Source organism: Mesoplodon mirus (genome assembly GCF_964341445.2).
Source record: "Mesoplodon mirus genome assembly, chromosome: 19".
NCBI classification, from domain to species: domain Eukaryota; kingdom Metazoa; phylum Chordata; class Mammalia; order Artiodactyla; family Ziphiidae; genus Mesoplodon; species Mesoplodon mirus.
Window position 1 is genome coordinate 33,511,910 of NC_138995.1, and position 23,602 is coordinate 33,535,511.

At 36.5% G+C, this 23,602-nt stretch overlaps 1 protein-coding gene across 8 annotated transcripts in view; it reads right to left on the reverse strand.

The window, feature by feature from the left end:
• Positions 1-962: 962 nt before the first annotated feature.
• CYLD (CYLD lysine 63 deubiquitinase) overlaps positions 963-23,602 on the reverse strand; it is a 68,069-nt gene continuing 45,429 nt past the window's right edge. For all 8 annotated transcript variants that reach the window (XM_082606250.1, XM_082606247.1, XM_082606244.1 and 5 more), the window contains 11 exons: positions 22,141-22,520; positions 21,086-21,251; positions 20,021-20,162; positions 18,578-18,700; positions 15,812-15,903; positions 14,916-14,982; positions 10,074-10,206; positions 9,060-9,168; positions 8,129-8,247; positions 7,631-7,847; positions 963-5,989 (listed from right to left, as the gene is read on the reverse strand). In XM_082606250.1, coding sequence (XP_082462376.1) covers positions 5,805-5,989; positions 7,631-7,847; positions 8,129-8,247; positions 9,060-9,168; positions 10,074-10,206; positions 14,916-14,982; positions 15,812-15,903; positions 18,578-18,700; positions 20,021-20,162; positions 21,086-21,251; positions 22,141-22,520 — 1,733 coding nt within the window. In that variant the 3' untranslated portion in view covers positions 963-5,804. The remainder of the gene's footprint in view (positions 5,990-7,630; positions 7,848-8,128; positions 8,248-9,059; positions 9,169-10,073; positions 10,207-14,915; positions 14,983-15,811; positions 15,904-18,577; positions 18,701-20,020; positions 20,163-21,085; positions 21,252-22,140; positions 22,521-23,602) is intronic.

The following is a 23,602-nucleotide window of genomic DNA, read 5'->3' on the forward strand; positions in this document are numbered from 1 at the left end:
AGAACTGCTGCCGTAGGCACCACAGCCCTTCTCAGGAAAGTGAGGGACAAGAGGCCTCAGCAAGTCAGGAAAGGAGCAGGGAGCCAGGACCCAGGAGAAGAGGCCTAGAGAGGCCATGGTCCTCTGACAGCCGGGTAGCCTGCCTCCAACAAGGTCTGGCTTTGACTGTCCACATCCACAGGTGGACACAAGCGTATAAACTATCACTGTCTCACTGACACACCCACAAAGAGAAAGAATGGATCTATGAAAAAGCATGAAAACCCTTGAGTCTGAACAAAGGAAAATCTGAGTGATGTTAAAATGGCAAAGTTACATTATCACGAATGTGTCATTCAGCTATGCATTTCTGAAACAGGAAAGTTCTTGAAGGTTCTATATTCATATGAATATTGCCAACTCAGACCATTCTGGCTTTCTTACCTTGGCATAACAAGTGACTTAAAATCCAAGTAGTAATTCCTGTAGAAGTCTTGTTATATCAGTTACCTAAAAGAAGGTAAAAGTTTCAGTCCTATAGCATCATGTAATCATGTCTCTGGATTATACAGAAAAGTAAAGTGTTTAATTGCCTCCTTGGCCGCTGTGAGGGACCAGGACACACTATTCTATAGTCAACAGCTTTGTACCCATGTTTAGAGATGAACAACTTCTGGCTGGATTAGAGACTGGTGGATCAGAGCTTGGGGGTACCAAGTTACGTCAAGAAACTACAAGGAGTCATGATGTCAGGAGGCAACCCAGAGGCCACTGGCATATCTCCCAGAACAGGAAAAGTCTGTAAGGGTTTCTAAAACAATCGTGATGATGGCAGAGACTTGAGGAAGACATAGGTGTGCCCGGTACAGCATTTTCCTAAAGCAATCTTCTTTCCAGGCACCACTGCAAAAACTTATGAAGTTGTACTCAATTCTAGTCTTCCCATAACTCAAAACCCTTCCCCAAAGAAATCAAGGAAAAGGAACCATACAAATTTAATTTTAATGATACAGAAATAGTATATAGTACATTTCTTTCCACAGCTGCACTTCAATCATCTCTAAAAAATTTAACAAAATTAAGGCTAAATCAGAGCAATCTGATAGTAAAGGGATATTTTATGTGGTTTTATTTTTAAAGAATGTCTTCATAAATATAGAATGTTCATCAGGCCAAAAAAAAAATGTTGAACGAGATACCAAATATGGGAAATGCAATACAAAATGTGCTCCTTTATACCAATTTCCTATAACCACGACTTCCCTGGGAGGTTCCAAATGGGATTTTTTTTTTAAAATGAATGTTTGTGGCAGGATACTATGACTTTCTGAAGTACTATAGGCCATTTTAGAAAATAAAACCAAGGACAGTTGAGTCTCCAACACAATCTCTATTGAAAAAATGAAAAGCAAAAGTGAACAGGGTTTAAAAGTGCAAGAGAATTATATCTGAGACTGCAATGCCCCCAAGGATGATCCCTCCATACCTGGCCTTTCCTCCAACCTGTGTTATAGAAGGACTTTAAAATACAGTGAAAAAAACTGGCATCACTGACAAGACAGAGAGTCAGGAAAGCAAATGGGGTTCTTGAGTGACCTGCTCCAAATACTGATGTTTATTGTGAACAGGAAGAAGGAATGTCCTTCTTTCCCCCTTTTTCATTATCCTTGGCCATATTTGCTGGTTAGCTTTTTACCACCACTTCCTGACTCAAGAAAGACCCTTTGGCTGTTCCAGGATTTAGAGTAAGATGAAGAGTCTTTTTTCCTCTCTTTTCCCTCCAGTAAAGCTTCTGAAAGGAAACTAGACAATGCAGTGCTGACTCCCTGCAGGAAGCCTCGATCTCTGCAGCCCGTCTCTGAGCAGCGACATAAGCCTGCGAGCAGAGAACCCACCTTCACAGGCTGGGTACCACACCTGGTGGCCTTCCCTCCTCTACCACCCCAACTCGCCTTGGGAAATTCTAGTATTATTTTCACTGAAGGAGAATTGTGGGTGTGTTAACATCACTGACCCCTAGAAAAGGTGGTTTTATTTCTTCATTATAAGCCTTAGAGTCCCCCTACTTTAACAAGGACAGTTTACTTTATGACCAGAATCTTCTCATATAGGGTTAAAGTTTTCATTATGAAGTAGCAGCTAGTTAGTTTACATTTTTTTCTTTAACTTTGCATAAGAATTTTGTTTTTCCATTTCTTTGGTTCCCAGAGCCTCAATTTCCCCTAAAGAAATTAAATGAAATGCAAATAGCCAGGTAAATAACATCCAATGTCCTCTTTAAGTCTTAAGTGTGTTCCAAAGATGGCTAAAACCTCTAGGAAACAGCGGGCTGAGGCATAGATACTAAAATGCGTTTCTTATATAAATTCACATGTAAACACAGAGAAACAATATGACAAACATACAATTACCCACGTGAATGTAGAGTAATTAACACAATAACATTCTATGACCACACAATCACATAAAGAGAAGGTATTTGCGAGATCTTTCAGTTCAGTGCTTTTCAAATCTGGCTGATCATCAGGGTCACCTGGTTGGGCCTTTGACATTTCCTAGACCCCATTCGTGAAGAGTCAGATCCAGCGGGCATAGCCAGGGACCCAGAAATTTGTCTTTTTTTCCTATAAAATTCAATAGTCCCACCGTCTTGCTATATAGAGGAGGACACTAAGGCCCAGAGAAGTCAAGATGTTGCCCGAGACTAAGAGAGCAAGCGACAGAGAAAGGGCTAGCACCAGCTCTCTTGTCCCCTTGTCCACCACTATTTCTGTCACACCTCACTGCATCCCAGAGCTTTCCCCCGACCTGGTACCCTTACACTTAGGCTAAGCAGCCTTTAGCAGACATTCTGTTGTTAGAAGTAGGTGGTAAGCTGCTTGAGGGCAGGGACCATGTCTCATGTTCCTTCTGACACAATCCTAGGTTATAAGTGTCTAAGAAATACTTGTTGGCAGGCAGTCCCTCAGCTAAGGCCTCATTCTGTATTCTCCACTCACATCTCTGTCTGCGATCATCCACACAGATGCAAAATCATCTAGCTGGATATCGAGATCCACCTGAGGAGGGCAGTAACGCCTCTGAATTTATGAAGGTGCCATGTTCACACAACAGGAATTTGAATGACAATGCAAGTTCCATAAGAATTACCGTGTCTTCCACTTGTTCCTGAATTATGTGAATTATGTAAAAAATAATAATAATAAATGAATCCATGGGATAGAAAGAAGTTATTTACCTATAACATTTGGCAAATAAGAATTATAAAAATCCTCAACTAGTCCAGGGAGATAATCCTTAGCAACTGTAACAACTATATTTTATTGAGTTTTGTTACTGTTTCTCCTGGTTTGCAATGTGTATCCCTAGTCTTATAAAACGTTCTTTTGTGGATGGAGTCAAACTCCTTCATAAAGCTGATAGGGAGGGACTGAACACATTATGGCATGGTTGCTCTCCCTCCCCACCCCACATATATAAATTCTCACACACAAACACACACACACTTACACGTGTGTACTTAATGGAGGTGGGAGAACATGACTTGTTTTATAAATAAGATGATTCTACTATATTGCCATCTTGACTGTAGGTATGATACGGAAGAAAGGATAACAAAAACATTTGAAAAGCCAACAGGAAAACATTAAAGAAAATTTAAGGCTGAAAAGTAATAAATCAACAGGCACACGGGCCACTGGTGCCACACAGCCCAGCCCTGCCTGTGCCCACCTGACACACAGGCCTCTGCTGGACCAGGAACAAGACAGGACTGTGGGGGGGGGGGGCAGGGAGGACACCCAGGGCCGGAAAGGACCCTGCCCCCCCAGGAACCACCACAGCAGGCCCCGCCTCCCTTTACTGGGTGCTCCCTCCCCAGCTAATGCTAAAAGAACTGTCAGCATTCTTCAGCTAGTGCTTGAAGAGTCTGTCCTTAGAAATCATTTATGGATGAGGCCCCTCCCACTTGAAAGCGCCTCCACCCACCTCGGGACACCGCACATGCGCCCTCGCAAGTCCTCTTCAAGTCTTTGGCCGCGAGGGGCTGGGCACGACAGAGCTTCCTCAACTTGTACTTTGTTGTAATTTTTACAGGAAAGGCCCCGTCTTCTCTTTTTTAACTGTTAAATCCAGTCGTACCCAGATATAGAGTCCTAGTCACTCCTCCAGACAGCCTTTTAAAATCACATTGATAAGCTCCTTCATCCATTTACTCCCCAGCACGTATTGATCAAGCGGTGACTGGACTTGCGGAAGGTCAGGACTGGATGGGACCGCAGACATCCTGCGTCCCATGCTCCTCACCTGCCCCGGGGTGACAGGGCGGGGTCACTCCCGTCCCCCCGATCTAGAAACCATCTCACCCCCCACCCAGGCACTGAGCAAAACTTCACGCACAAGTTGCGGACTTCTTCATTCCAAAACTGAAAAAATCACAAGATGAAAGAACTTTTTGTACCTTATTATGATTTATAAAGCTAATAAATATTAGGAAAATGGAATGACAGAACCAAAAAGTAAACGTGACTTGAAAAAGAAACAATTGCAGGGTTTGCAAGGATTCTTTCCCTTTTTTTGGACATTCAATGTTTTATGAAGTCATATGCTAGACACACGTGACAGCCTCTGCCTTTCCACGTGGTTGGGAAGTCATTCCAGAGAGACGATGACGCCATACAACACATCCCACAGCACTTACATTTACAGCCAATGCTTCTAGTCTACAACAGACACACACGACGGATATTAGCTACAAAAACACCCATCTTCTACTTATCTAATCAGGAGGAAGGCAAAGCTGCTGCTAACATTTCAATAAAATATCTGATTCGTAATTGTCATTATCTCAAGGGAAATCAGATGAAATTTAATGCAGGTACTGATCTAAGTTCTGGACAGTCTTATCTAAAATAGTAGAGGTTTAGATGTCCAATACATCTCTTCAGGGAAATTTTAATGAGTGATTCTATATGCCAAATTAATTTTCTTATGAACCATATATATTTGTGTAGGAATATATTTATCACCCCAACGCTTTAATAAAACTTACTGTGCCCTGTTGCATAAAATAGAGAGCCTTAAAAAAAAAGCTGTTAGCTGACAGTTACTACTATGAATTTAGAGCTTCAATTGCTGTATACGTTAATCCTCCAGGAAAACTACATCAAAAATGGACATTTTATGACAAAATCACTCATTTATCTCAAAACCAGAACAAATATAAAACACCACTAAGGGAATTTAAATACTTTTCTGACCACTACTGCAGAAACACAGAAACTCAGCAGATTTCAGACATGCAGGAATCAGCACTATACAGGGAAGAATTAACAAATCAAACTCAGTACAACTTTAATAACTGGATTGAAAGTAGACTCTTAATAAAACCAAAATATATCCTCCTCAAGGCAACCATCAGCTACAAGGGAAAAATGATTTCATATCCTTGGTCCATAAAGAAGACACATTTATTTACATTCTCAATGGACTAAAAGAGGTTTTAAACTGTCACAATTAAAATTTTATGCTTCCAAAAATATCTTATGATCAATGCACTTAACTTAAAGCTTCAGGTATTAATAACTTCATTTAGGCATCTTAAAAAACCAACACAAACATACTTTCTAGAGTGCAAAATGCTTCTTATTAAATACTTTAGTAACACAAAAGCAATTTGTTTTTAAACGCAGGAATCCTCTTCTGAAGGATCATCACCACAAAGACATCCATTGCCGGCAATGGACGTTGAACAAATCTGCCAGCTCGCGTGAAATGCAACATTAAAATTGTGCATTGGGTTTCTGCACCTGTCCAGATGACCCCGTTTATTTGTACAAACTCATTGTTGGGCTCTGGTACATGCACATGTATGCATCACAAAGAAGTCTTCGTGCACAGCCTTGGATTCTTCTGGAGTCCAAGGAATGCAGATCTTCTAGAGACATTTTCAAGTACTCTCCTACTTCTGGGCATGGGGTAACCTGAGGAATGTTGAAGCCATTCTGACCACCTATGGAAAAGAGGAAGAGCTGTATTTAGGGCAGGCAAGTTCTAAACCCTTTTGCTGTCCTGCCCCACCAAAGTAATTTTACAATTCCATAATTTAGTTAAGGCTAATTCCCAGGACCTGAAAGACCTTATTTTACTTCTGGTTTCTAGAAGTTAAATCGTCTTGTTAACTCCTGACAGAGTCTCATTTCTTGGTTTCTGAAAGGATTCCGGGACCAACAGTGAATACTATTGATAAAAGGACACATATCCTGAGCAAAGTCCAAAACCTACTTCCCAGGCTTCTCTGTGTATTCAATCAGGGAATAATGTTACATACACATACGCACACACATTCAACTCTTTACATTCCCAAATCCCTTCCCAGACACAAGCACCCCTCCCTATATGCTTTACCATGAGCCTGTCCAGTTTAGGGCAGATCTAGTAAAATGAATACCATTGTATTCCGCTAAATTTAAAATATGTATTTGTGTGATTCTTGCAAGGTTTTGTTCTACATTTCGTTAGACTGAATGAAGATGCTATGAGGCGTGGTCTTAGGGATTCCAGGAAAGGCTTTAGCCTCCCAGTGGCTTTTCTAAAAATGCCTGGAACCCTTGTGCTTTTGAGTTACATGGCTACATGCAAATTTTAACTGGGGTAAGGACCTATTTACAGTTGGGGCTGTGCTATATCCCTCAACCGTCTGAGAGCTGACAAAACGTTGAGAACCCTTGGGCATCTGATCAAGAGGCTGCCACAAGGTGGCGTCCTAGGTCACCAGAGGGCCACACCAGAAGACTCGGGGTCTGGAGCGTGAGAGTGACTAAAGGAAAAATGGGGTATCAGAGAACTGGAGGAACGTGTAAGTCATACTTCACAACATTGCCTAGGACCAGTCCTAATCTGTAAACTCTATACAAGCAGAAGTACAGCTGTTTTGACAACTGTTTCGTTTTTGAAGCCTTCTAGAGCCCCAGGCACTTCACATGCACTCATTAGGTATTTGTTAAATAATGACTAAACATCCTAGAAAGCAGCCTAGAAGGTGCAGTATATTCCCCACTTAAGGAAGACACATTACACACAGAATAAGCTTATTTTTCCAAAGAAGACATTTACTTCTATTCTTAGCTTTGTCATCTAGAAGACAACAGAAAAAACATAAGCACTGAGGTCAGAAAGACTGAATTAAATAAATAGAAGCTCTGAGACCTTAGGCACCTTAAATCTCAGCTTTAGTAAGAGAAAAATAGGAATCATTCCCATCTTGCAAGGATTTAGGTATAATGATGTAAAGTACCTCCCTGAGAGCTTGGTATTTTGGAAATGGTGACTATGGTACAGAAAATAAGAGAAGCCTGAAAGTCAAAGACAACAAAGCTGAAAATAAAACCTTTCAGCCCTAAAGAAAGAAATTTCTGGTTCCTTTTTCTTTTCTTTTCTTTAAAAGACTCTATGCATGTCAAGATATCACAACAATATTATCCCTTAGTTTAGTAGCAGGGCTGTTAATGCATTTCAAGATTTTGGACTATGTCACCAAGATATTCCTGAACGGCTTTTCCCAACTTTTTATTACTCAGACCAGGCTAGCCCACTATGGTGATCCCACTACAAACTCAAATGTCGCCACATGTAGAAAAGGTCTGGAAAGTACCATCCCGATCGGCCATGCTGTCAAAGAAGAGCCAGGCGGAGTCGTCTTTCCCGTACTTCACAAAAGCGACATAGTGGCTTGTTTCTATGCAGAGGACAGCAAATAACTCCATATTCTGACAGGGGATGCAGCCGTGTCTCCAGTCCCAGTCAGGTAAATCTTTGGGAAGTGACACTGGGTTATATTTATGATTCAGCCTCTTGGGATGAAGGTGGACCTGAAAGGGAACATGAAGAGAATGCCATTAAGAAGCCGAACTCAGTGTCTGAAGGGAATGAATGCCACTGACTCTAATTGAATACATCCTCACAAAAAGCAACTGAGTACCTGACAGAAGTCCATCAAATAAACAGAGGAGGCATAAACAATACCATTTAATTATGGAATTTTTAAAGTTAAATTATGATTCTGAAAATTTTTCAAAACCTGAAATCTGTTTAAACTACAAATGATTCACTGTTTATTAAGAGAATATCCATTAAGTGAAGTCAAACTTACTTGAGTGTTGCAGGTTTTACAAAACTGCTTGATTTTTCCAGCTGAGATGTCAGGGTCATCGTAGCATTCTCTACACTCGTACATTGCGAGCCCTCCACATATCCGGCACTGCCTAGGGGCTGAAAACGTTGGGGGTGGCGGGGAGTTAAGGGGTCTTTAAAAATGCATTCTTTCATTAAAAAGATTAAAAAGAAAAGTTAAGCTTTAAAAAGGATAATGCTCATGGACTCAGTAAAGTCCACCCCTCCCCATCCCCATAAGCTTATTGGATTTTCTTGGATTCAGGATATCTTTAAAGACATTTTCTCTGACCAAATGACAATTTTTTAAAAATAATATATTCTAGAGTGTTTCCCCTGATTATAAAATTTCTATTGATGAATATGCAAAGATACAAGAGAGTATAAACAAGAAAACCGAGAGCATCTACAATTTCAGTTAGCAAGAGATAACCACTGTCAATACTACTGTGAATTTTCTCAGATAATTTTATATCTGCACACTCATATAACTCGGCGTGCGTGCGTGTGTGTGTGTGTGTGTGTGTAGCTCTTCTTATAGAAAATATCAGCATACTCTCCTTTTCACTTAACATTGCATCATGACCACTTTCATATAACATTGGTCTTCAAAAACATGAATTTTAATGGCAGTAGCTTTGTTGTAGAGATACACCATAATTCACTTAACTACTCTCATTAACATATAGAGTGCTTCTAATTTCTTACTCATAAACATATTTACATATGAAATATTGATTTACATGTCTGATTATTTTTTCAGAATAAATTTTAGTGTAGTATTTCCAGGCTCTTCAGATACCAAATTGTCCTTTAGAAAACTCGTTATCCTGTTAGACTCTTATTCACAATTAATGTGAATGACCTGACAGACTATTTCTGAAAAACAAACTAAAAAATCTTATACTTACTGTCTTCAAGTAAATCTGTTATATTTAATTCCAGAGAAGGAAAAATTTTTTTAAATAGTTTAAAGTCTTTTCCAAATCGAGGCATCTGAATAATCAGACATGATGGTGCCTAAAAAAAAGATACATAATTTTAGAATCAAAACGCTGAAAAAAAATTTCCCTGAAATAGTTGTGGTTGTCAGACCAAGCAGTGGTTCCACCATAATATGGATGGCTACTCCGTGTTCACAGATGGGATCCACATGTGAAATGGACTGTGAAGGCAGAGCACCAAGGAGCCACAAGCCTCAAGTAGTCCAAGATCTATGGACACATGGACACGGAAGTCAGGCAGTTCAACAACCTTGGGTCTCAAATAATACGATGACCATGCAGAGTCATCTACTTTGGGTTTATATTTTTAAAAGGCTTTGGAAAAACCTGAAGGACACTATTCCTTATATTTCAACAAATAAATAATGGTAGCTGTTAAGGTTTTACCAGAACATTCCTTCAGAGATGGATACAATGAAAATGAACCACAAGCATGTACTACTAAGATCATGAAGATACTCAGTAAACAGTAAAAGAAAAGTAATTTAAATCACTTGTTCATTTACAGTAAGTGAATTTTGTCTTTTATTGAAGGAGGAAAAGTAAACATTATTTTTGATATATTTGGATAATATGCTTGGGAAACATTTTTAATTGGGTAAAATGTTAAGCTGGGTGAAAGGACAAGAACAACAGAAAAACACAAATCTTCTTTGCTTTAAGCTACTTAAAAGTTTTCAAGTTACAAATTAGAAGGATATTTTCTATGGCACCAAAAATTTTAGAAGTTCAATCAATTCTAAGGTATTTTCTACATGGACAAAGTTGAAGCATGGCATATTTTTTTTTAATTTGTGTTTTGTTAATAATTTGTGTTCCTAACTATTCTCAGTGGGTTAAAAGTAATAGTTATAGAAGCTATAGTTGTCTGGAGAACCCTAATGACTTGCATAAAAAATACAATAAGTAATTATCACTAACCTCAGCAAATTTCAGGTTGCTGTTGATAAAAGACCATTCTAATAATTGCTGAATTGTAGGAACTCCAACTTTCTCATTTTTTTCCATAAAAATTTGATAGAAGTAACAATCTTGAACTTTTTGACCTGCTGATCTAAAAATATGCAGAAAAAAGGCAGATAATTTATTTATGAAATGCATCAAAAAGTGAAGTGGTTCCAGAGGCATTTGAGAACAGAAAAACTGTTGAGAACAGAAACCGATGGTGCAACTCTGACACTCAGAACAACAGAGGCAGAGACAATCACTTAGATAAAATAATTAAATGTACTTATGCATAAGACCTTGCAAATGATTTCTTAAGTTTAAGTTCTCATACTGAAAAGTTGCCTTAGTGATTAGAAGAAAAATAATGCAATAACATCCACAGTCAAGAAGCACTGTGTGAACAATAAAAACCAGAAGCTAACATCACTTGGTTCAACTTAACTGCCGAAGCTAGAAAGGAGCAAACTGCATTTAATGCTTGAAACAGGAAAGTTAATTTGTACATGCCTGAATGGGACAGACCCTGAGAGTCCTTCCAGATGCAACTTTTCATTTCTAAAATGAAGGCCCTGAGATCTGGGGAAGGATAATCCTTCCCAGTAACTCAAAATCAGAGCCAGGTATAAAACCCAGGTGTCCTAACAACTGCTTACTATTCTTTGCACTAAAGCATGCTGTCTCTTTAGATGGTCACTCATTTATTCAACAAACACCAAGTTAGGGCCCACTATATGCCAATCACAGTGTTACCCTTATATTGAACATTTTCCCTTCTAAATATTTTACTTCAGAATGCATGAAAATTCAAGACTAACTCTACTAAAAGAATCAATAATCTTTCAATTTACTATTTACCCTTTTTAGCAGAATTTCTGCATATAGAATCAGACTGTTTATAATCAGATTTACAAGTACAGTTCAAGATTTTTAGGGAAAAATATTAACATAGATTTCATAATAAAATCTCAGCTATTGAGAGGCCAACCTCAGAAACCCTCAGTTTCCCAAAGCAACTTATATCCTGAAATAAACACAACTTATTTGGTAACAAAGCAAAGATTCTTGAGAAGCTACAACAAAAAAAGAAAAAAAATGATAACCAAAACACCTGAAGGTTAATGCTGTACCAATATTTTAATTGGTTACTGATGACAATAAAAGGCCAGCATTTTTCTGGCCAAAAAGCAAAAAAGCATTACCAAAAAAAGCCATTAAAAAAAACCAAAAAGCATTTAAAAAAAATTAATAGGTAACAGAGAAAATAAGACTGGAAACTAAGAAAGCAGAAAGTAGTAGAGGTCAGTAGTTGTAAAAATTAGAAATAATAATACTGATGGGAAAAAAAAATAATAATAGTGGAGGGAGCACGGAGTGGCAAACACAAGAGACGGGAACCAGAAATGAGGATGTGATACCAACAGCTTTGGGATACTGGGACGGAAAAACTGGTGGGGGTGAGCGGGGCAGCAACCACTCAAACCTCATAACTAAAGTTTTAGAAGGCTAATATCCTAGGGTAATTAGCTGGGCATTAAGACACACATATAAAAGAATCACAACAAAACCGGTGCTGTTGTACAAAACCATGAAATTTACATTGCTGTTTATCACGAAAAACATCTAAGAGCAGAAGGGTACAAATGTTGTATTAACCTTAAAAGAAAACAGACGTCTACAGAGAAGATAAAAGTATCCATGGGTTTGCATAATATTGGTCTATCTACCTTTGTAACACAGACCATAATGGGTAGTCAACTAAAATTTTTTACAGATTCTGGATTATCTAGTACTATGGAATATAGCATACCCATGTAATAAGAATCACCAGTTCTACTGTTCTATAATGAGGTACTCAGTAATACAACATGAATATTCCCTTATATTTGCTTCCTGATGCTGATCTTATTCCATTATTTTTCTTGTAATGCTTTACCTCCATCCACTAGCCTCTCTCATTAGTGGCTATGACTTTAGCTTCACCTTAGCACCCCATACACAGTCATTATTATTACTACTACCATCGTTGTTATTGTTTTAAGTATGAAGGCTTGACTTACCCACATTTACCAATTTCTTGTTTGGCTTTCTTGTTTCTTGCATACCACTCCTTTATTCTAAATTCAGTTTTATGTTATTAAAGTACACCCTGTAATAAGTCTCTGACTGGTAATTTAGCCTTGGTTCTTCCAGCTCAGGAATTTTGTGCAGCTTTATTCTTAGAATTTAAGTCTGTCAAAAATTCCAAAAAATCTTCAGCTATTATCTCTTGAAATATTGCTTCTTCCCTATTCTCTCTAGTGTCTCCTCCTACAATGACAATTAGAATTTGTCTTCCATGTCTCTTATCTCCTCTTTCTTGTTTTCTAACTTTTTATCGCTTTGGGCTACATTCTGGGTAATTTCTTCAGATCTATCTTTCAAGTAAGCAATTCTCTCTTTAGCTGTGCATACTGCATTCAGTGAGGTACCCTCTCCCAGCCATATATACATATATGGCTATATATATATAACTACATATATAGTTTTTATTCTATTTGGGGGAGTTTTATTTTTATTTATTTTTCTTTGTTATCAAATCTGCATTTATCCTCCATAGGTATCTAAGTCCTTCTTTTTCTCTTAAACTATTTAAGAATATTCATACTAAGAATATCATTTTAGAATAGACTCTTTTAGACTATTTTACTATTTCAAGGTTTTAAGGTACTCATCCTCCTATTTGTTGCATCAGCTGACGCTCCCTCAGTCAGGAAGACAGGCTCATGGAGGGGAAGAATGACACTTGGGAAAAAACTGCTAACTTTTAAAGTATTTTTTTAATCTTTTTATAATCTTCAAACTAGTGATTCTCAATATGAAGAGGCTGCTGAATGGGGAGGAGAGGCAGAGCCTCCCAGGGCCCTCTTCAAACTCCACAAGCCCTTCAGACACAGACATATTCCTATATGTGACTGACCCTTCTTCACCCACTCTAAGAATCACTGGAGTATTCATCCTGTGTACATCCTGTGCACTGCAGTATTCATCCTATGTAACACACCAGGAGTGTATTACAACCCAAGGTGTGTTGGGCTATGAAAAAAAAGAATGAAAACTGTTTTAATCATCTGAAATTTATCTCTTCAAGATGAAAAACAGAAGTGATTTTTTTTCCTCCCAAATTGCCTGGCAGATTTCCTACATCATGTATTCAATATATATTTCCTTCCTCCTTTTGTTTTTGAAGGTCAGCTTATAAAATACTGAAATACCACATATAGTTAATTCTATATCTGGGCTTTCTATTCAATTCTATCTAACCAATTTCTAATTGTATACCAGTATCACACGGTTTTAAATGTCTGTTGTTTTGTCTTTATAGCTTATAATAGAATTCTTTAAAAAAAAAAAACTGCAATGTTTTCACCCATTTCATCTTGTAGAGAATTCTAAAATCATTTTACTAAGTTCCAAAGGAAAAAAAAAAGTTAAGATCTTGATTATGTACAAGTTATTTTGTAAACATTAACATCTTTTTTTTTTTTTTTTCGGTATGCGGGCCTCTCACTGCCGTGGCCTCTCCCGTTGCGGAGCACAGGCTCCTGACGCACAGGCCCAGTGGCCATGGCCCACAGGCCCAGCCGCTCTGTGGCATGCGGGATCCTCCCGGACCGGGGCATGAACCCGTGTCCCCTGCATTGGCAGGCGTACTCCCAACCACTGCGCCACCAGGGAAGCCCACATTAACATCTTTAAGTTATTTAATCTTCCTACCTGGAACACAATCTTTCTCACTAATTAATTACATCACCTTTTAGCTCTGTGCAAGTCTTCTTTAAAAACCTATCTCAGTAAAATTGATTTCTTAGCATTTTATACTTTCATGAAGTATGAAACTATCCCTTTTTCGTATTTGCTAGTGGGGATACTGGAATATGACTGATTTCTCTATGGTTTTTTCCTGCATGGTCAAATTACAAATTCTTGTGTTAATACTAGTAGTTTCTAAACAATTCTCTAGGATTTTCTGGGTGTACATATAGCTATGACCTTATTTGAATAGATAATAAATATATCCTATCTTATTTCATTAGCTAGAACTTCCAAAACAATATCAAACTATAACTGCAGTACTGTCCACCCTTCCCTCCGTCCTTCTTACTCATCAATTCAACACTGGCATCAAAGAACATCACTTAAGACACTGAGATGAGTAAGAATACTTGTCCGTGATTAGCTTTTAGGGAAGTAAATAGTATATAAGCAAGATTTTTCAACAAAGAAACCCAGACTAAAATGTAAAAAGGCCCAGCATTCAATCTGGAAAGTTCATCGATTTAGAACATCTCACTAAGAACTTCACTGCATTAGATTCAAGGCTTTCATTAAAGATGGGGGGAAAGGTGACCGAGTTATAAAACTGAGAACAAGAGAGCTAATTAGGGCTAAATTAATTCTTTGACTAATGGGTCGTCGAAAACAGTGCTCCCACAGTGTTTGATTGAGTTTGAATAATATTCTCTTAAAAGGATTCATTAATTTAAATTACAAAAATATTTATAAACAGTTTTATAAGAAAACGATTTGCAATAGTGCTTATTACTGGGGTTAAAATTAAAAGCACAAATTTACACTGGATTTGTTCTTCAAGTTAAGTATGATACTATGGCAAAGATTACGATTTAAATTAATTTGCATTGCAGGAACCTAACATATTAAGATCGCTAAATAAATACAATATTAAGTAATAATTAAGGAAATCATTTCTACTGAATGATGGCAGTGGATATGAGGATTGTCTATTTTTCCAATGCTTCTGTAACAGTTTAAAATTACCTTATTTTTAACAATGGTTCTACCCTTAAAATATGATGAAACAGGATATTCAAGAATTCTTCAGGATCTAGGAGAAAATAAAAAATCAAATAAGTCACAGACAAGATTTTTAAATCATTCTATTTTTTCTTTATAACAGTCATATTCCTATACAGAATTCAATTTCATAATCAGTATTATTTCAATTAAAAGCATAGTTCTCAAGTTTTCCTAACAACAAAGGATATTTAAATGATATGATAAAGTATTACGTGCCAATTTTGTTATAACTTTATTATATTTCAAAGGGTATAATAATTCACATATAGGGAAATAATTTTAATTTCTTTGGGGGGGGCTTAAGTGTAATAAAACCTGACATACGACCTTATTTTTTCCTGCTATTTAAATAATTATCAAGTCTGTAAATATTATAGCTAGTTACAATATGCTGTTAATACATTCAAAGTCAGGAGTTGAATCTCTGAGTAAATTCATTAGCTATGAATAGATTAAAACACTGTCTCTGACCATAAACTTAATCCTAATCAGCCATTTGTAACTCCCTTTATAACAAGGAAAGCTAAGTGAGAAATGTGGATGACTCAGTGCAACTCTTCACCCCTGAAAAGAAAACAACTCCGAATATCATTGCTGGATGGAAAGATCTCCTTATTTATTCATAATATACTAAAACCAGCCAGCTTCTTAAAGGGGTTCATTATTCTACATATCACTCACTTTTAGAAGAGCGAAAGCATTTACAAAAAGAGAAGAAAATTGTACATCACATAGAAAAAAATTATATTTTAAAATATAATCCCCAAAACTACACAGATATAACATTTCAGCCAACAATTTAGCATTTATGCTTTCAAGTTATTTTTAATGCATATCCTATAAATTAAAACAGTCACCTTTTTCTTCAGAGGTAAATCCTGATGCAGCCTCAACTTTTTCAAGTATTTTCCTCAGTTTCATAATCTTTGTTGCACATACGTATCCGTATCTATGTTAGTAAAAAACTATTAATTAATATTAGCATATATATTAAATTAATATAACACATTTTTTATTGAAAGACAGTTGGCTTACAATGAACATAACACATTTTGATAATCAAATATTTCTTATGTAACTCCAGTGTGTCATAAATTAGTAAGCTTAATAAGTTATTTCAGAAAATACAATTATAAGCTTCTTCTTGAGGTTTGAAAATTTTTAAATCTATAATCAGAATTATCCCAGATACTATGATAACCTAAAAATAACTATCATATACTAATAAAAGAAAAAATATTTTTAATTTATGATGGCTGTTTTTTTAATACTATTTTACTTAAGGAATTAAAACATGTACTTTACAAAACAGAATATACAATTTTGAGAAAGAATCCTTTTAATGTTGTACTAAAGGATGAAATAGCTACCAAGGGGGATGGAAAAGGGAAGTAATAAGAAACTGAAATTCTAAAATCTGCAATCAAACCAATCATCGTAATTATGACATTTTCTCTTATCTTTCTCTGAATACAAGATACATTCAATAAGCTTCCTGTCAATCCTTGACAAAATTCTAATTCTAAAAATGGCTTCAGAAGACAGCTTAGAGGCCACCATGGGCTTCATAAGAGCAAGTCAGAACCACCTAGTCTTATATCCATTTTTCATATCGGCTACTCACTCACTCATTAGCTCTTTGCAGCCAACATATATTGAGCATTTACCACTTACATAGTAATCTAACCTTTCAGTCACTGGGAATACAAAAATGAATAAGGTGAAAAAACAGGGTCTCTGCCCGCGAGAAGCTTGAAATGGAGAAAGCACGTGTTTCAGTACCAAGTAAAACCAGTCAGCTATAATCTAGATATGACTGCTGCAGACACAGGGAATCTTGATCAAAACAGGGCATCTGACAAGTTTCTTGTTGTGGACAGGGTGACAAAGTCTGACAAACCATGATTCTTAACTGGTTGGACAACAGTATTCAAAGAACGTTTATTAACGGACTTATGGTGTTTGGAAGGAAAGAAGGAAGTGGTAACATGCCTTAGAGTTTTGGATTTAATCTGTCTTGTTCTAGTATCAATCACTTGGGGGGAAAATAGACAGTATGTTTAAATTTTGCATTTATACAAATAAAATACAATATAACTGATGTAAAACTCAAGATTCATAATTATCTTAAGGGGGTAAAAACTACAGTTATTTTCATCATTACAGAATTCAAAGAAAACAAAAGATACAAGTGGGAAATTTATTCACCTATAATACATTTTCCTAGTCATGTTATATAGTAGGTCATTCTGAATGCTCATTATATTTCAGTGTTCTGCATTTTGGGGTCAAAATCTTGTATCAAACTATTTTTTATTTTAAGTGTTAAATAATAAAAGTATGTCACAAAATTTAAATTTATCTTAATATGGACTTTAAATTACATAGTTTGCTCCCTATATTCCTAAAAGAAGAGATTTGTGATCTATGGCCCTGACTCTTCATAGTTTAAATTTTATACTGTGACATTATCACACATTCCTCCTACCACTTAACAAAAGTCCTTACTAGATGTCTTGTACTTATACCATTACAAATTGCTTCCTGTGGCCAAAGAAAGACATACTTATAATTCTTAAACTAGGAGAAAATCAAAAACATCACCTTTTTAAGAGAGGTGGAGGGAGGCCTAAATATCTTCCTTTAACCAAGAAATGTGTTAATAAAATACATCTCATGTATTTCTAACATAAAACTATTAAATACTTGCTACTCTATAAATAAAAATTTCCCTTGCTGCTATTCATTCAGATAAAATTAAGTTTAAGAAGCCAGATCATACCAATTAAACTAATAAGCATGATTACATTAGGGGTAGTATTGGAGAAGGTAAGAATTCCAACCTTATATCAGCTTTTATAAACCTACTGTAATGGCTGAATTGTAGTACACTCTACCAAAATGGTTTAATCATTTCATGGCATACACTATGTGCTACACCTTGGCCAGATTTAAACTGTTAAAGAGGTAAAGACAGTACAACAGGACTTCCCTGGTGGTGCAGTGGTTAAGAATCCTCCTGCCAATGCAGGAGACACAGGCTCGATCCCTGGTCCGGGAAGATCCCACATGCCACGGAGCAACTAAGCCCGTGCGCCACAACTACTGAGACTGTGCTCTAGAGCCGGCGAGCCATAACTACTGAGCCCGTGCACTGAAACTACTGAAGCCCATGCGCCCTAGAGCCCGCACACTGCAACTGCTGAGCCCACACCCCGCAACTACTGAGGCCCGTGCACCTAGAGCCTGTGCTCCACAACAAGAGAAGCCACCGCAATGAGAAGCTCGTGCACCGCAACAAAGAGTAGTCCCTGCTCACCACAACTAGAGAAAGCCCATGTACAGCAATGAAGACCCAACACAGCCAAAAAATAATTAAATAAATAAAATAAAAGTTTAAAAATAAATAAATAAAAGTAGCAACAAAGACTGAACAGAAATCTTCTTTAAAAAAAAAAAGACAATACAAGGACTGAAAGTTAAAAAAGATGTTAATACGTCATCGAGAGAACTAATTCTCTCCTATTTCTCATTAAAGGAAAGCAGGGAATAAATTAATTACTGTACCAAAAAACAGCACCTAGGATACCACCTAGAGGCAAAAATAACTATCTTCTACTTACATTCTCAGAGGATTAACGATTTCTGTCCTCAGCAGCTCTTGAGTTTCACTATAATATTCTACATCATTCTTTTCTTTGGGTCTAAGTAACACAGTGTCCAGAACAGAACTAAAAGAAAACAAGCTGCAAAATAAAAAGAATATTTTTCCTCATGCTGTAAATGTACTAATTTTTGAGAAACACATACTAAAAAGAATATGAAGAGAAAAATCACAAACTCTCGAGAACAAATAACATACAAATTAGTGGGTTTTTTTTTTCAAATTAGTGGTTTTTATTAATACAGGTAACCAAGACCCCTGTCAAGGTTCCCATGGTTCAATCATCAGGGCCTAGAGATCCTTAAGGAGAATACTAATATCAAGAAGGCAAACTATAGATTGACAGTGTTAAAGGATTAAAAATTCACCCTCAGTACACTGGAAAACTTCTTTGCAAAAGCTGAAAGAAGGTCTACAAATCTGAGTTAAACTACAACATAGGAGAAAGTTTGGAAACTAATTTCCCAAGGCAAACACATAGCCAATATGTAACCCACTCTAGGTATACTTCTCTCTCTCCACAGCCCTTTGCAGAAATCTGAATTCCTTTAAATGTCAAAATCACTTGTGAGTGACTAACAGCAGTGACTTGCTGATATCAAAGAAAAAGAAAATTTGGCTAAACAGACTTTTATCAGAAAATCTGAAGAATATTACATCAATTCTTGCTTTTGTCAACACCTCTGAGAGACAAAGTATTCTGCCCAAAAAATGGCCCACCACTTTTATTCTTCTCCCTGTCTTAAAAATTTTAACATCCCATTAACTTCCTAATTCTTACAACATGGCTGTACAGAGCTGGCAGGTTATGCTCAGTTTAACTGGTGATGTTCTTGTTTCAAGCTTCAGAGCGTAAATATTCTTGCCATGTTAAATCGTTCTACTTTGGAACAAACTACATATACGAGGGCAACTGTGCTTCTACTGAAAATACTTCTTTAAAATAGTTTTATGATTGCCTCTGCCTAGTAAAACAAACACAAGCCAGTCAATGGCTTATGACAAGTTATTTGATTTGTGCACAAAGATCCTGTATTTATTCTCTTCAGTCCTATGATTTCCCACATATCCTCAGAATATCTGTACCACCTGTAACACTATCATTCACCTCTTATCCATCATTCACTGCATTATTTTTTATATTAATTTTTTGGATACAGGCACATGAGGCAACATCCAGTAGCTTCCAAGGAGTATATAGTGAAATGCAAATCTCCCTTTCTCTCCTGAACCCCAGCCCCCAGTTTCTCCACTCAGAGGCAATTAGCAGTTTCTTTCTCTCTCTCTTTCTCTTTCTCTCTCTCTCTCTCTCTCTCTCTCTCTCTCTCTCTCTCTCTCTCTCTCGGACACACACGCCTGCCCCCATGGCACTATATTCCTACTGCATTCATTTTAAACTTACCAGAATAAGGTTGAGTCTAAGTAACAAGAATTGTAATGACCCTGGATACCTTTCTTCTTTCCAATCATTATCTCTAAACCTTCTTTTTCCATTTTTGGTGGAGTATTTTCTTCTACTACTTCACTTAAGTAGCCTCCAAATGCTGCAAAGATAAAAATGAAAATAATTCTTTTAAACTATTATAGTTATATATTCCCATACATATTTCTTCACTTAAAAATATCTTTTTGTATTTTGATACACAATTTATTACCCAACTTAAAACTAAGTTAAAGGTAGGTTTTGGTTAATTGTTATTCATCTTGGCTTATAAAAAATGCTAATGTTCGCTTTCAACCTTACTTCCTCCACAATTTAAAAAACACTTTAGCGTATCAAGTAACGTAAAAAAGCATCTGCCAGGTAAAATATTTTGTTCCCCAAATATTTTGTCTGAAGATGTTCCATTTTCAAGTTGGAAAAGAAAACAAAAAATTCCAAAGCACTACTTCAACTGTAAGAAAAATTGTTTTTCATAAAGATGGCTTTCCTATTTATACCTGTTTAACCCTCAAGATGTTTCACCACGATTATCCAAAACTGGAAAGGAACAGTATCAGAAAACTGCCACCTACTATAAGTGATGAGATCTGTCCTTCATCAAGCAATTAAAACTATTTCTTGTAATAATGCTGACTTCTTGATAAGACATGCTTATTGATGTACTTGAACAATACAGAGAGAGGAAAATCGGTGCCATAAAGAAGGCCACATATCAATCTCTACTTCCTGGGTTGTTGAAAATTAAATGTCTGTAATCAACAGGAAGGGGAAAATAAATCCCACTATTTCTCAATTTTTAAGTCTCAAGCATGGTTTCCTGGCTAATACTTTTTTTAAATGTCCCCTCTTAGGATAACTGTAACTTTCTCATACACCAAGTAATAATTTTTTTCTAATTTAAAAGCTTGATGAACACTGGCAGGAAAGAAAGAAACACTGTTTACTACCAACTACTGCAAAATGACATGAGGTCAGAACTAGAGTCATTCCCAATGGATGAATAAATGAAAGGCACACAAATACCTAAAGAGTTACAGCGTTCGATCTGATTGGAAACTGGCTGCAGGGACGCAAACCTAGAGTCCGGCCGGCAGCTCTTCAGTTTAACAAACAGCGCCTTCTTCAGGGCACAGGTGAAATATCGAGTACCCCTAAAGGTTCCATCTGTACAGCCTGCACACTCGTCTTCCTGAAAAAGAAAAAAAAAAAAAGTGCTTAGACATGCATTATTCTCCATCTTGCAAAGATGGTATACAAAGAACTAAGACTTGTTTCCCTTTCTTAGAATTCCGTTGTCACACCTGTACTGAGAACTCCATCAGGAAAAAGGGGTTGACTAATCAGTATTTCAGCCCACAGCTGATGATTTGAGAAATTAATGCCTTATTCCAGCATAAAATCCTCAATGTATTTCCCTTCAGAATACATGTTAAACCTTCCCTGGTTAACTGACTTCCCTGCACAATTTCCAAAAGCATTAAAACTAGTGGGGAGAGGGGGCCAGAAGGGGCTGTTTATTTTAACAACCCAAAGAGAAAAATAGCATTCACTGGCCTGTAAACCAACAAATAAAAAAACAAGAAATATATTTAAATAAAAGCTAAATGTACTTGAATTCTCTTTCTGATTATGAAATGTCAAACAATATGCTTTCTAATCTCCAAAGTCTTTCCCTCTACCAAAGATCTCAAAAGGTCACTAAAAATGGTGATTAATCTTAAAATAAATGATAGAAATATTAGAACTGATGGCAGGAGGGAAGCTAAGAAAAAAAAAAAGAAAGAAAAACTGACAACAGTTTGCTTTCCTTACTGCATTCTGTTTAATATAATGAGCCTAAACATATTAGCCTAAAAATCTACTTTCATTCTTGAACACAGATCAACTAACATTAAGAATAAGTGGATCAGATGCTTAATGGGTGGCAAAGGATGTCAGGCAGCATGGTAATAAAATTTTTCTCTAGTGATGGCTTTGTGGATAAATAAAATATTTCACCAAAAAGCAAAGAATAGCGAAAGATCTGTACAAAACCCCAGACAGAAAAGAAATGCAATTTTTAGGTCAAATTAAATTACCAGTTCCAGTCCAGCTAGTACTTCATTGAGTCCTGGTGGCTGACCAATCCAACGGATTACCCCATAGAAAGGAGGATTCTCTTTAACCTCGGCCAGCGAGCCCACTTCCAGGCCATGTGAGTTACCAGAAGATACGGCCAAGGGTGGACTCTCCTGCACAGGTGCATTGTTTAGCTCTCCCATCACAGACTGAACTGACAGAGAGAGCGGACTGTGGCTAATACTTCCATTGGTGTTGGGCATCTTTGTCAGACTAAATGGTAAGGAATGAAATCTGTTCTCGCTGGATAGTGAGTTCATGGAAGGAGGTTGCAGTGGTGGTGAAGCATGTCCAAAGTCTGAAGAGATCTCCGTAAGCGATTTTGCAGGGTCTTCAGCAACTATAAAAAATTATTCTTAATTAGAGAAATTTATTCAAGAATATTAAATATGCCCTACATCTCTAAAGATTAATATATACTTAAGTCCAACTGCCCACCTGACCTCTTCTAGTATGATTCTCATAAGCATCACGAACTTACTACCTCCAAGTCAGTGTTCTTGATTCACATCCCCACCTGCAAATTTTTCTTCTTCAGTAAATGGCACCCAATTATTCAAACCAATAAAATATGTTATTGATTGGAATTGTATAGGTTATATTCTTTGTCCAAAATACAATTAAGTTACAAAAACCAATACAAAAAAAGAGCAAAAAAATTAAGAAAGATGCTTCTAAATAACAAATGAATCAAAGAAGAAATGATAATGTAAATTTTTAAATAAAGAAAAAATAAACACTTGAACACAACTAAAGTAATACTTATAAAAGAAATGTATAGACTTAATAGTTCATTTTAGAAAAAAAAGGAAGGGTAATATTAATAAACTCAGCATACAACTTAGGAAGTTAGAAAAACAACAGAATAACCTCCCCAAAAGTAGTCAAGAGGAAAGGATAAACACAAAAACAGAAATTAATGAAAGAGGAAACAAACATCCAATAAAAAGAACCAAAGCCAAAAGCTGTTTCATTACAACAACTAATACAGTTGCCAGGCAGGTACTGCAAATCAGTGTGGAAAGAACAAACTTCTTAATAAATGGCGTTGAGATAATCAACTATCCATATTTTTAAAAAATTAAATTGGATTCCTCTGTCATACTCTACACAAAAACAATTTCCAGATGTCTTAAAGAAAAATGTCAAAGGCAAAACTACAAATTTTGGAAGAGAATATAGAAGAATGTTCTTTATGACTTTAGGGTAGAGAGAAATATCTTAAACATGAGTATACAAACCAAAAAGGAAAAGACTGACAAATATGACCACATTAAAATTAAGAGATACTTGTCCATTAAAAGGCATCATAGCAAGAGTAGAAATATGAGCCACAAACAAGGAGAAAATACTTGTAATCCTTATTTCTGACAAAGGATTAGAATTTGAAAAAGGTCTATAAATCAATTTTTTTAAAGACCA